Source organism: Corvus moneduloides, chromosome 2, assembly GCF_009650955.1.
Source record: "Corvus moneduloides isolate bCorMon1 chromosome 2, bCorMon1.pri, whole genome shotgun sequence".
NCBI classification, from domain to species: Eukaryota; Metazoa; Chordata; class Aves; order Passeriformes; family Corvidae; genus Corvus; species Corvus moneduloides.
In genome coordinates, this window is record NC_045477.1 from 76,369,519 (window position 1) to 76,383,223 (window position 13,705).

Below are 13,705 nucleotides of genomic sequence, written 5' to 3' on the forward strand. Positions count from 1 at the left end.
CGGTTATCCCACCGGGAATAAAGGGAAGGCGCTCGGCGCGGCGTCGCCTCCTCCGTCCCCGCTCCGGCCGCGCTGCCCGAGCCGGGGGCAGCGCCCGCGGGGCTCCGCGCGGCCCATCCGCCGCCCTGCGCTGCCACCTGGCGGCGGCGGAAGGCGCCGCACCGCGCCGCGCGGCGGGAGCACGCGGCCGCCTGGAGCGCCCGGGAGCGCGGCCGGCTCCGCGGGCCCTGGCGCTGCCGCGGGGAACGGCCCGGCGGGGATGGGGGGCGGCCACAGTCTCTTAGATGCTGCTGTTGCATCCGTGCCCCGGCTCCCTCCGCGACCCGCGGCTGGGGTAGGCAGAGGAGAAAAGAGAAGCTGAACGGCCCCGTCACACGCCCGCACCCTCGGTGTCGGAGAGCGCACGTAGCGAAACCCGGCACTTTGTTTCACCGCGACTACCCAATTTCCCGCGGTCTCCGCGAATGCGGCGGAGGCTCCCGTACAGCGAGCAGCGACAGCAGCGACTGCCGGGCCACCGGCTCCCGCCGCCCCCTCGCCGCGGCTCCGCTCCGCGCCGCCCAGCCGCGGCCACCGAGCGCTGCAGGAGAGGACAGGGCGGCTGCGGACCTCCGCCCGAGGGTCGCGGAGAGCGGGGCCGGCAGAGAGCGGGGCCGGTGGCCAGCGGGGCGGCGGAGCGCGGCGAAAGTTGGCCCGTGCTGGCCAAAGTGCGAGCTCAGCCCCGGGGTGCGTGGGGCGGGGGTGTGGCGGGGCGGGCGCGCCGCGCGCGTATCGGCATGTGTGTGCCTGGTGTGCCCGTGCGAGCGGGCTGCGCGGCGCCCCACGGGGCCGGCGGCTGCCGCCGCCGCGCCGTCACCCGGGGACACCCGCCCCGCACCGCGGCCCTCCCCCGCGGCCCCTGCACTCCCGCCCCTCCGCGCTCCCCCGCACCCGCTCGGCGCCGCCGCCCCGCCCTCTCTCCCCTCCCTCCGCCTCCCCGCTGCGCTCGGCGGCGCGGGCACAGCGCGGCGCTCCGCCGGCCGCCCCCGCCCCGCCGTGCGGGCGCGCGCCACAGTGCGCGTGCGTGGCGGGCGCGCGCCCGCGGCTGCCCGGGCGCGCGCGCTGTCGCGCGCGTTTGAGTGTGAGGCGCGGGTGCCCGCGTGCGCGCGCCCCTGAGCGCGCGCTGTGCCTCGGCGCCGCCTGCGTGCGGGGGGTGCCCGCGCGCGCTCCGCACCGAGCTCCCCGGCGCTGCCGTCCTCGCCTCCGCCGCCCCGGCGGCTCCGCGCAGCGCCCGCGCAGCGGGTCGGCATCTTCATGGGCTGCCACCATGCTTGGGCCCTGGAGATTTCGGGCGAAGTAAGTACCGGGGTTGACTTTTCTCTCGCTCTCTTTCCCTCCTCTCTTCCTCCCTTCCTCGTTCCCCCCCCCGCCACCCCCGCCCCTTCCCCGCCGGGTCTTTCCTTGCTGTTGCTTTCCACCCCCAGTTCCTCGCCGTTTGCCCCCCTCGCCCGAAAGCCATTTCTCCCAACTCGGGGTGCTGCTCAGTTGGGTGGCAGTGTCCGGCTGGGGCTGCTCGCTCGCTGCTGCTGTCGGCGGTACTGAAAGCTGCTTCCAGCCGGATATGCAGTGCGGTAATCTAAGGGTTGAACTCTTCGGGGAAAAAAAAAAACCACACACGCAAGAAAAATCCCGATGCAACCCCTTTCCTTTTCTCCCCTCCCCCCCCGTCGCCCCCACCCCCCGCCCCCCCTCAATCTGAACCTCTGTAGGGAGCTGGCGAACAGCAGCACACAGTCATCACAGAGGGGTTTCCAGGGCGGGATTGCAACCTTGCATATAGCCAGCTACAACTTTATTTTCTTTACCTCCCATCCCCCGCGGTTTTTTTGTCAGAGAGAGGGAGAAAGGGAGAGGGAGGGAAAATTGTATTTGCCTCCTTTGCTAACCATAATTGAATTAAAGTTGTAAAATGCCTGGGAGTTTAACACTGACCGGGCAGGTTTTCAATAGGTTGTCATTGTGGGTTTTTCTTCTCCTCCGAAGAACTGTTGGTTAATGGATGAATGGATCTGATCGAGCTGAGAAAAAATATGCTTAGATACATGCCTTTGAGTAAGATTTCTGCTGCCTTTATGCAGTGAAGCCTTTTTGCTTTGAGTAATTCTGATCCAGTTGACGTCTGGTCAGAATTAGAGAGAGATTCACGGAGACTTCCAATTTCTTGCTGCATGATTGCCTTTGCTGCAAGTGCTAGTTTTGCAGCCTTGAACCTGATGCCACAGGAGATGTCTTGCAGTACTGAGACTTCACATTTTTTAGGGTGCATTCCTCCAAACCAGAGTTGTTTCATGAGGATTGGAGCTCTGAGGTGGACGATAGAAAATGCAAGCCTGCTCCAAGATCCCAGCATTTAAGCCTGATGATTTATTAGTCTTCCCCTACCGGCACACAAAATGCATTTATTTTCCCTATTCATATTGCTTTTAGACTAATAGAAGTAGAAGAAAGCCACGAGGAGTCAGAAGGACTGCAAAAAAAGGAATGGAAAGGATTTGGTTCCAGCTAGCTGGAATTCAGGCATTAAATTACTGACGTAGGTCAATGGTAGGGTTTCCCTTCTACCCTCCTTGGCTTTTAATCAGCCTGGGTGTCTTCTCCCCTAAAGGATGAAGAGTACTGACAGCCATCGCTGCTTATAATCAGTAACTCTGATGTTTGGAGTGTTGGCAATGAGATATTTTCATGAGACCTATTTAGATCTCTCCACTTCTACCAGGCTAGTTTTGCAGAACATTGGGAATAAGCGCTATGTCAGATATGGATGAGACTCCGAAGATGACCTGCATGTTTTACATTTTTCACAAATTTTGGGTGAGTGGTTAAAACATTTCTTTTAAGAGCATGTGTGTGTGTGTGTGTCAGAAAGAGAGAGAACAGGAGACTTCTGCTTAAAATGAGCTGTGTTACATTGTGTATAACTTGGGAGGGGATCAAAAATCAGTATTATTTGCTTTTTTAAAGATACAAAATTTCCGTATTGGACGAGAGCTGTTAAGTGCACTGAAGTAGGAGGTTCATGTGTTTAATCTCATTACAGAAGAATTCCTCCACAAAAGTCATCTGGGGGTGCGCGCATGTGTGTGTGTGTGTGTGTGTGTGTGTGCATGTGTGCATGTCTGTGTGGGTGGGTGTGTGCTGTGTAAATGTATAGCTAGGAAAAAAACCACCAACATAAAAGAGTTTTAAGAAATGTGTGATGTGGAGAATGTGTCAGTATTCCCTCTGTTGAATTAAGACGCCGTTTTCAGCACTGAGCATTTTTCTTTGGATTCCTATCATGGTATTTCCACCACTGGTTAAAAATCAAGGTAAAAGGAGGGGAAGACCTTGATGCGCTGTTCAGCAGGGAGGTTCTGAAGGGAAGGGGGAGCTGGGTAATAGGGGAGGTGGGAAACTTCGTAAAATGGTGTTTCTTTTCTCTTAAATTAGAAACATGAAACTGAACTGACAGCCATTTTATGTATATTTATGGAGCTAGTTGTGAAAAGGAAATCCAAAGAAGCATTGAAATGCACCCCACACAAACAGAAACCAGAACAATTCCTACTGTGACCTCACCTTTTTAGACACCACAGGCATTTGACTCGCAAGGAGTTGCCTATCAACCTTTTCATCAATGCATGTCATCCAGTTCCTAAAAGTGTGAGAATTAGAAGTGACGGGGGGTTTTTTAGTGGGTCCATTCTCTACCCTACTGAACACATATAAACTTTGTTTCCATGTCAAATGTTATGGGGCTACCCTATTATGCTACTTTCTTTTTTTTCTCCTTATCATTACAGGAAATAAAATGTATGCTTGCTGCTCTACAGTAACTTTGGAACAGGACCTCAACAAAAAAATGCATATCTGGATGCTGCAGACGATCGCGTTTGCTTTAACATCACTAGTCCTTTCCTGGGCAGAAAGCATCGAGTATTATGGGGAAATCTGTGATAACGCATGTCCTTGTGAGGAGAAGGACAGCATCTTAACAGTGAGCTGTGAAAACAGAGGGATCATCAGCCTTTTTGAGATCAGTCCACCAAGGTTCCCTGTTTACCACCTCCTGTTGTCTGGGAACCTTTTGAACAGGCTGTACCCAAACCAGTTTGTCAATTACACAGGGGCTTCAATTTTGCATCTGGGGAGCAATGACATACAAGACATCGAAACTGGGGCCTTCCATGGTCTGAGAGGTTTAAGGAGGCTGCATTTGAACAATAACAAGTTGGAACTTTTACGGGATGACACTTTCCTTGGGCTAGAGAGTTTGGAATACCTACAGGTCGATTATAATTATATTAGCGTCATTGAACCCAATGCCTTCAGCAAACTGCATTTGTTGCAGGTGCTGATTCTCAATGATAACCTCCTCTCCAGTTTGCCCAACAACCTTTTCCGTTTTGTGCCCTTAACTCACCTGGACCTGAGGGGCAACCGGCTGAAGCTGTTGCCCTATGTGGGCCTCTTGCAGCACATGGATAAAGTGGTGGAGCTGCAGCTGGAGGAAAACCCCTGGAATTGCTCCTGTGAGTTGATTGCTCTAAAGGATTGGCTGGACAGTATCTCATACTCTGCTCTGGTGGGAGATGTGGTTTGCGAGACCCCTTTCCGCTTACATGGTCGAGACTTGGATGAAGTCTCCAAGCAGGAGCTTTGCCCCAGGAGGCTCATCTCTGATTATGAAATGAGACCTCAGACACCATTGAGCACCACAGGGTATTTCCACACTACCCCAGCCTCGGTCAACTCCGTGGCCACTTCTTCTTCAGCTGTTTACAAATCTCCCTTGAAGCCCCCCAAAGGGACCCGCCAACCCAACAAGACGAGGGTGCGCCCCACCTCCCGCCTGCCCTCAAAAGACCTGGGATACAGCAACTATGGCCCCAGCATTGCCTACCAGACCAAATCCCCGGTGCCTTTGGAATGCCCCACTGCCTGCACTTGCAACTTGCAGATTTCTGACCTGGGCCTCAATGTCAATTGTCAGGAGAGGAAGATTGAGAGCATTTCTGAACTGCAGCCCAAACCCTATAATCCTAAGAAGATGTATTTGACGGAAAACTACATTGCGCTGGTACGCAGGGCAGATTTTGTGGATGCCACTGGGCTGGATTTGCTGCATCTGGGCAATAATCGGATCTCGGTCATTCAGGACCGGGCTTTTGGGGATTTAACTAATTTGCGAAGGCTGTACCTGAATGGGAACCGGATCGAGCGGCTGAGCCCAGAGCTGTTCTTTGGGCTGCAAAGCCTGCAGTACCTCTTCCTGCAGTACAACGTCATCCGGGAGATAGAGGCAGGCACCTTTGAATCTGTCCCCAACCTTCAGCTCTTGTTTTTGAACAACAATCTGCTGAGGTCTTTGCCAGGGAACATTTTTTCTGGTCTGTCTCTCTACAGGCTGAGCCTGCGGAGCAACCACTTCTCCTACCTGCCAGTGAGCGGGGTGCTCGACCAGCTGAAATCCCTGCTGCAGATCGACCTGCACGAGAACCCCTGGGACTGCACCTGCGACGTGGTGGGCATGAAGCTGTGGCTGGAACAGCTCAACACCGGTGTCCTGGTGGACCAGGTTATCTGCGAGTCCCCTAAGAAGTTTGCCCAGAGCGACATGCGGGCCGTCCGGGCGGAGTTGCTGTGCCCCGACTACTCGGACATCGTCGTCTCCACGCCAACGCCGTCCCCGGGCCAGCTGCCCGCCAGGACCACCCCCTCCTCCTCCACCGTGCGCCTCAATGGCACGGCGGCGGCGGGCGGCTCACCGCCCGCGGGCGGCGCCGGCGGCGGCAGCTCCTCGGTGCCGCTCTCGGTGCTGATCCTTAGCCTGCTGCTCGTCTTCATCATGTCCGTCTTCGTGGCGGCGGGGCTCTTCGTCCTGGTGATGAAGCGGCGCAAGAAGGGCCAGGGCGACCACGCCAGCGCCAACAACTCCGACGTGAGCTCCTTCAACATGCAGTACAGCGTCTACAGCGGCGGCGGCCACCACCACCACCACCCCCACCTCCAGCAGCACCCGCCCCACCGCGGCGGCGGCGGCGGGGGCGGCGGCGGGGGCACGGCGCTGCCCAAGGTGAAGACCCCCGCCGGCCACGTCTACGAGTACATCCCTCACCCCCTGGGCCATATGTGCAAAAACCCCATCTACCGCTCCCGGGAAGGCAACTCGGGCGAGGATTACAAAGAGCTTCACGAGCTCAAGGTCACCTACAGCAGCCACCCCCTGCCATCCGGGGGGGGTGCACCGCCGCCCCCGCCGCCCCCGCCGCCGCCGGCGCCCGGCGGGGAGGATGCGCCGGCGCGCAGCCCCGCGTACAGCGTGAGCACCATCGAGCCGCGGGAGGAGCTGCTCTCGCCGGTGCAAGACGCCGATCGCTTTTACAGGGGCATTTTGGAGCCCGACAAACACTCCCCCTCCACGCTGGGCACACCCGGCTCCACCCTCCCCGACTACCCCAAGCTCCCCGCCGCCTACACCTACTCCCCCAACTATGACCTTAGGCGTGCCCACCAGTACTTGCACCCGGGGCCGGGGGACGCCAGGCTCCGGGAGACGGTGCTCTACAGCCCCCCGAGTACTGTCTATGTAGAGCCCAACAGGAACGAGTATCTGGAGCTAAAAGCAAAACTAAACGCAGAGCCGGACTACCTCGAAGTGCTGGAAAAACAGACCACATTCAGCCAGTTCTGAGAAACAGCCCCCCTGCCCCCCCGTCCCCTCGCCAGTCTCAGCAGCTCCTTCTCTAGAGTATTTGTATTTAACAACCACACGCAAAACAAAGAAACGTAAATGCTGACCTCCCCCCCCACACACACCTTGCCTCCCTCCTCTTTTTCCCCCTTTTAATTCATTTTATTGTAGGGTGAAGTGCCTTGGCACAGGACTTTTCAGCTTCGGGGAATGATTCTGAAAGGGTGTGCTGTTCAGTTTGGTTTGGTTTTGGTTTTTTTCTCTTTTACTGCATTTGGAAGTGGGAAACCACCTATTGTGTAAAATGGGCACAACACTGGCATTGTGTGGGTGGCCATGTGTGTTTGGGGAAGGTGGCAGGAGGTTTCTTGGTTTCTTGTCAGGTCATATTCAGGTCGTGCTTTCTTTTGTGTTTTTTTATGGTTTTGGTTTTGTTTTTTGGGTTTTTTTAACAGACATTCTTAATTTTAGTTTTCTTTCTGGTTCAAGAGTACGGCACACATTTTCCCCTTTTAGCCATGGGTGAGTCTAAATGGCTTTTATGGAGAGATTAGCACACCCCGACTTTAATACAAGGTTTCCTTTTTTTAAGGATGTGTTTGTATACTTTCTGGACTTTTGAATTAAAAAAAATATATATGATCTTTAAAAGGATCACTGTAGATGTGGACAAATCATTAAAGAGTGCAGAGATATATGATCCATAACTGGTTAGTGAAAATAACTTATTGATGAAATATAAAAAAATATTTTATTGTAGCACCTATTTTTATATGCACATTAGCATTTCTCTTTCCTTCACTATTTTAGGGCCTAATCTTGCAAATTTTTAACTCACTTGAGTATCTCTATTTGTGAAAGAAGTCCCAGCTTAGGCCTTCATCCTGCAGGCACTTAAGCACATGAATAACTTTACCAATGAGTGTAGTTCTGGAGACTCACTCATTGAGCAAAGTTAGTCGAAAGCCCAAAAAATTAGGATAGATGATGAAGAATTCTTCTTACAAGTAAAAATACTGGAATGTTTAAGTGTTTCTTTTTTTTTTTTTTTTTCAGGATGGGGTCCAAAGTCTGTGGATTGCTTTAAAGTATTGCACTGTATTGAGAGTTTTCTTCCGAAATCTGATATAGTATCAGAAGGACCTTTTAAATCACTATAGATAATGCCAGTTATGACCAAATCTTAACAGACAATCTAAGACATAAAATCTGATCACAAGAGGAAAAAAATCATGTTTATTTAAAAATGTATCTTTTAGCAACCTCCTACTCAGGAGTCTGGTTGGGCAAACTAGTGAGGGACATGTAGAAGGCATTCATTTTATCAGTAAAAAAAAGTTTCATTTTTGATTTGCTGGTTTCATTTTTTTCTTTTTTTTAAATTTTATATTAGTTAACCAAAATATAATGATTTTCAACTGTTGTAGCCAGTTTATGATTGTTTAGTTGAGTACAATTGCACTTGTACAGATCCACATGTTTACTGGCATCCTGAAAGACCAAATGATGGACTGTACACATCTCTATAAAATGTCTTTACCCCTTTGGGCAGCAGGCAATGGCAAGGATATTCATAAACACAGCATCACTGTAAGATGGGACAATTGATGTCTCATATGTATCCCAGCACATGTGATTTTTTAATAGTTTCTGAATAAACACTTGATAAATATTTCAAATGTAAGATCCTGAAGTAATGAGTATCTGAACTTTAAAATTTCTGGCCAAAATAATCTGTTTGTATGTTGGGTTCTCTTTACTAGCAATTAAGGCTCACCAAAAAGATCTGATGTTTCTAGGCAAAACATAATATGTTCTCTGTTTTCGAAACATGACGTGGTAATTACCAGCATATATAACATGGGTTAGAAAGGAACACAGGGATATATGTTTCAACAACATATTGAATAGGATAGTTTTATATTTACATTTTGTTTCCTTACTGAGGTGTTCTTTAGTATATGGAATAGGGTAAGTGATATTTCACATGTGTTTTTTTCTTTCTTCATTAGGTTATTATATTTAATACTGTTTTCAGAGTTGCTCACTAGTACATCTTTTATTGCAAAAGGGCTCTGTTCTATTCTGCTTTTCCTACCCATGTACAATCTGTCACTTTCTACAAAAAACAAAGATATGTAACTGGTCTGTTGGAATTCAAGAAAAATGTTTTCTTGGCATGTGTTCTTCCCTCTATGCCACCCACACTGAGCAAAAGCAAAAAAAAACCCCAAAAAAACAATGAGCATGACTGTATTTAGCTTGGACAGTTTAGTAAGTGGAGTGTTATTTCATTTTGAAATGAAGAGTTGAGGAGTGTTCTTTTGTCACAAGAGACATAACAAATGGCTATTCTGTTCAGTGCTCTCCATCTCCTGCAGACTTCCCATTGACACCAGCGAGAGATGTGTGTGTGTCTGCCTGAGGTGCAGTTTTGGAGCCCTAACTTTGAATTGCTGCCTTTATAACTATTGCTGAAACCAGTGGCCTGGTTCTTCTTCCATTTAAACTCAGTAAAGGCATGCTGTTGTTAAATGGATATGAGTAAGAAAATTTTCAGCCTCACTGACTTTGCCAGAGAAAGGCTAACTCAGTAAGGATTGAAGGAGAAGCTCCTGCAAACGTTGTGTCTGTCCATGTGTAGATATATATCTTTTCTGTGTGATTCTAAACTCATGTTTATGAGTTTGCATAGGTGTCAGTACAAACATAGGATGAGGTCCCTAATGTGAAAGGTACATTTTGCATGGCATTCTGCCACAAAGAGGCAGCATCCACAAATGAGTAAATGAGCAGGAATTGCTTGGATTTGTAAGAAATAGCTGAAAGAAATCCCTTGACATTCTGTTTATGTTTGTGTTCTGATGCTGCCATTTCTGAGGTCAGTAGTACTGCTGCTTCCATGTGTTATACATGCATTTAATAACTGGTAGTGAAGAATTTTTCTAATGGTCTACACTACACCCAGAAGAATTAATTTAAATCTTTTCAGCAACTCACCTTTTTTTCAGTAGAAAAAACATATTATTGGTTGTGTTACTGGAGAAAAAGATTAAATGACATCAATTACCTACAAAAAGTGCATTCCTGAAGATAAATCCTTGAAAAAGAATGCAGAGTGAAAAATAATATTCTTTAGTCAGTAATCATCCTGAAACATATCTGAAAGGGCTATTTGTGAATGAGGTCATCAATGGAAGTAGGAGTTCCCACTCAGTGGCTACAATGATGTATCATCTGTGGATAATTATTGTAAGAAAAAGTAGATGGGAATAGAAATTGGCAAAGGGAGATGTGCCTCTGATTTAAAAAGAGGATAATTTGTTTGAAGAAAAACCCACCCTATTTTGAGAATTCTGAATAATATTTTAGGTTGCTTATCAGGCTGGTTTAGGCTGGTTATTAAAGTGATATTCCTCTCCTTTTTTTTTTTTTTTGTCTTTTTACAAGTCGAGTTGAGCTTACTGAAACACTCATGTGGCCTCATATTTTGTTTCAAAAGTGCATGAAATTCTGTGATAAAAGAACAAAAAAAAAGTGGAAGAGAATCCTGGTTTCTCAATGTAATTATTGGAAAAAAAACGAGTGAGACCTTGCCTTGCCTTGCCCTGCCTTGCCTTGCCTTGCCTCACCTCCCCTCCCCTTGCCTCCCCTCCCCCTCCCACCCCCCTTTCTTTTCTATATTTCATACTTTACTCTCATCTTTAACAAAATGAGCAGAATTTCAAGAGGTTACTCCCAGAAGATAATAGCCTGTAATTTCTAGACATTCCTACACAATGTTTGCTAGACATTCCTACACAATGTTTGAAACACTAGATGTTATGTCAGTCCTCTTATCAGTTGAAAGTCTGACAAAAATGCAACTTCCACTTCTGTAGTTCCAGAGCCCACATTCTCACACCTTTTTTTTTTTTTTTTTTTAATATATATATCTTTACCAGTATTTTAATGGTCACTTCAGGTTGTGAAAACATGTTCAGTGGATTGTTCATACTGCAGTATTTAATTTCTGAATGTTTTCCTATGTTTTAATTTTTTTATAAAGCTTATAAGTATTTCTTAGGGGTATTCCTTTTAGGAAAACAGATATAGTGGTACCTTTTCTCATATCACATAATAATTTGATTATTAAAGTAATTTTAAAAAATGGTAAAAGAGCATAAAAAATGAGCTTATGACCCACGGTAAACACAATGTAGAAGATATATCTGAAAAAGCAGGAATAGCTAATTGTGGCTGTTAGAAAATACAAAGACAAGATCCCAGTTTTCTAGGTTGTTTAGATCTGTATTTAGCTGGAGCTAAAATGTCTGACCGGCATGTTGTTTCTTACAGAAACTTAAGAGTCTGTTTAATGCATATGGTTCCCTCTCAGGGGGCAGAGTCCATTAAGGCACTAGATCCTGAAGGACCGGGTAAACAAGAACTCCTTCGTTTTTAGAGGGCAGGTTCTTTATATTGCTCAGTGTCTCCAGGGAACCTGAATAGCCTTTCATTAGGTTAAAGACTGGCATGCTGAAATACAGCGTCTCCAAACCAGAGAAGGAGGGTGAAGTCTTTTGCTGTCTTATGCAGAACTCCGAATGCTATTGGCACTACTTGCATTAAACAAGAGAAATGGGGAGAGAAGAGAGCGTGAATGGCAGACACAATTCCATAGCTGTCAGCTTTCAGTCTTCACATTTCTATTGATTGTTTGATTGTAGGGAACTTGTGCCTCTATTCTGCAGCATCCACTTACTGTGGAAAATGTAGGACCTCAAGCTAAGGAGTGACAAGACGATGGAGGAGTAGATGAGTGAGGCGTTTCTGTGAGAGAAGTGGGCCGCATAGCAGCATACTGAATGGGGCAGCCACACTATTTGTTTTTCCCAGCCCTTCTAAGAAGCTTTGCAATGTGTTCTGCTGAAGTGAGAGCATGCAGATCTCTTTTACAGTCCAGCAATACTGTCTTACAGATTCGTGGTTTTCCATCTATGTATAAATAGTATCCTAATATTACGAGTCTTTACAATTTATTTTTTTTCCTGTTCATTATTCAGCTACTTTTCAGAATATCTAGCAGTATGATTCTGATACTCCAGAAATGCTAAGCACAGTTATGCTTTAGAATAATGTATGCTTAAAACATTGAACAGAACAGAGATAGGATACAAAAAAAAAAGGCACATTTAGGTCCTAGGAACAAGAGGCGTTTAGTTAATTGAATATACAAAGAAATAAAGTGTAATGAAGTTTGTAATTAAATGGTTATCAAATTAACTATTTAACTTACAGCTAATGGACCACATTTTGCTTCTAGTTGTGTAAGTGCACAACTGTGTTCCACTGACTTGAGTAACTTGCAAAACATTTACCTTGCTCTTACGAGTCTGGCTTTTTGTCATTGATGTAACCCGTTCTCTTAGTATTTCTGTTTTGCAGAGTGAAAAATTTGAGTACAATAATGATGAATATTAGTAGTTCTGCTATGTACCTCCAAAATGAATCACATCTATTTCCAATCTGCTGGCAAATTAACTGAACATTGATGTAATATGGCACTGTAAATTTTATCTTGGACTCTTACTGTCCTGATTATATGGGAAGTTCAGTTTACATCCACAGATATACATGTAGCTCTTTAGAATGATGGACCATATGAGCAGACAACATACCTCTATTTAATTCTGTGGACTTGGTCCCAAAACCTTGAATTAGATGAAATACCTATTGATAAAAATGGTTCCATTTGTGGTGTTTTTGCCATGGAAGATGCAACTACTTTTGCTGCAATTTTGCAAGCTTATATTTACAGTACTTTTAAATTTTACAGAAAACTATAGACCATGTCAAATATAAATGGTTTTTTGGTTTTTTTCTGGTTGGACACGTGATTACTATTTGAATATCATGACATGGTTCTGTGTGATCTTCCAAAAATGTCCAGACTGGGATAAGATAAAAGGTTGACATAATAATTTTGTAGTTCAATATTTCATGTAATAAAATATTTTTTTCTTATGATTTCAACAGTATATCTGATTTTGTGAACATTAGATTATTAACACATTTGGTAATTTTGTACCAATACTGTGGCAAAAAGTTTATATTCATATTTGAGAAAGGGGACAAAATATGAGATTGCTTTTTTCAGAGATATCATATCAACTTTATTCAGAAATGTTTAGAACAAAAGCACTGAGTTAAAGTCTTAAAATTTGAAAGGTAACAATCTAGTACAATTTTTGAATTTCTGAAAACAGTGTTTAATTATCAACTAGATTATTACTTTAACCATCTGTATTTTTTTACCATCTGTACTTTAAAAAATAAATATATATGTGTGTGTGTATATATGAAAGTGTATGTGTACATATATATAAATATGCATATATATATATATATGTACGCCTACACTTTTATCTACCTATATTTTTTAATTAAAATTGTCTTTACTGTAATGTAAGAATATTTCCATGTGAGTTGTGAGAGCTTTTAGGCTTGGAATGAAACAAAAATTCTTCATATAGCATATGTAGGAGATAAATGCTATATCCACATAGTCACCCAAAAGTCAGTCCAGTCATAAAATGCTTCAACTTTTCTATTATAGTAATATAAATTCTGGGTTGGGGTTGCTAGGAACAAAAGTTCAGGCTCAAATCCAGTTTTCAACTGGCTGAATATGGATTGAGGGGCATTAATATTCCTGTATTTTAAGCCTCTACCTTTTACATTTGACATAATATCACATGGAAAAACTGGCCTGATACTGACTTTCTGTAACTTTACTACTATGCCATTGAATTTGACCAGTCAAATGGATAAATAGACACATAACAAATGTATTTATGAGAAAGACAGGAGTTCTTACAAAGGTCTTTCTATTAGAAATCCGAATTTAGTTTTAAAATACTGAATTTATAATGGTGTTTAATTATGCAGTAATTATTACAAGTAATGACAAAGATTTGTTCCCTTTCTAAATGCTGAATTTAGGTGAGCTAA

The 13,705-nt window shown here is 45.8% G+C and overlaps 1 protein-coding gene across 3 annotated transcripts; it reads left to right on the top strand.

Annotated features, from left to right (window-relative positions):
* Positions 1–1,208: 1,208 nt before the first annotated feature.
* SLITRK5 (SLIT and NTRK like family member 5) lies at positions 1,209–8,396 on the top strand. Of its 3 annotated transcripts, none has more exons than XM_032100025.1 (3): positions 1,209–1,335; positions 2,645–2,850; positions 3,822–8,396. In XM_032100025.1, exon 3 carries the CDS (start codon positions 3,830–3,832, stop codon positions 6,710–6,712), a length of 2,883 nt encoding a protein of 960 aa, XP_031955916.1. In that variant the 5' UTR covers positions 1,209–1,335; positions 2,645–2,850; positions 3,822–3,829; the 3' UTR covers positions 6,713–8,396. The 3 variants fall into 3 exon arrangements, with proteins under 3 accessions (XP_031955916.1, XP_031955917.1, XP_031955918.1); XM_032100026.1 differs by having other exon boundaries at positions 2,756–2,850; XM_032100027.1 differs by lacking the exon at positions 2,645–2,850.
* Positions 8,397–13,705: the final 5,309 nt, after the last annotated feature.

What these genes read in the sequence shown, in the direction of transcription:
- SLITRK5 (XM_032100025.1), top strand. Translation starts at nt 3,830, where the DNA reads ATGTATGCTTGCTGCTCTACAGTAACTTTGGAACAGGACCTCAACAAA.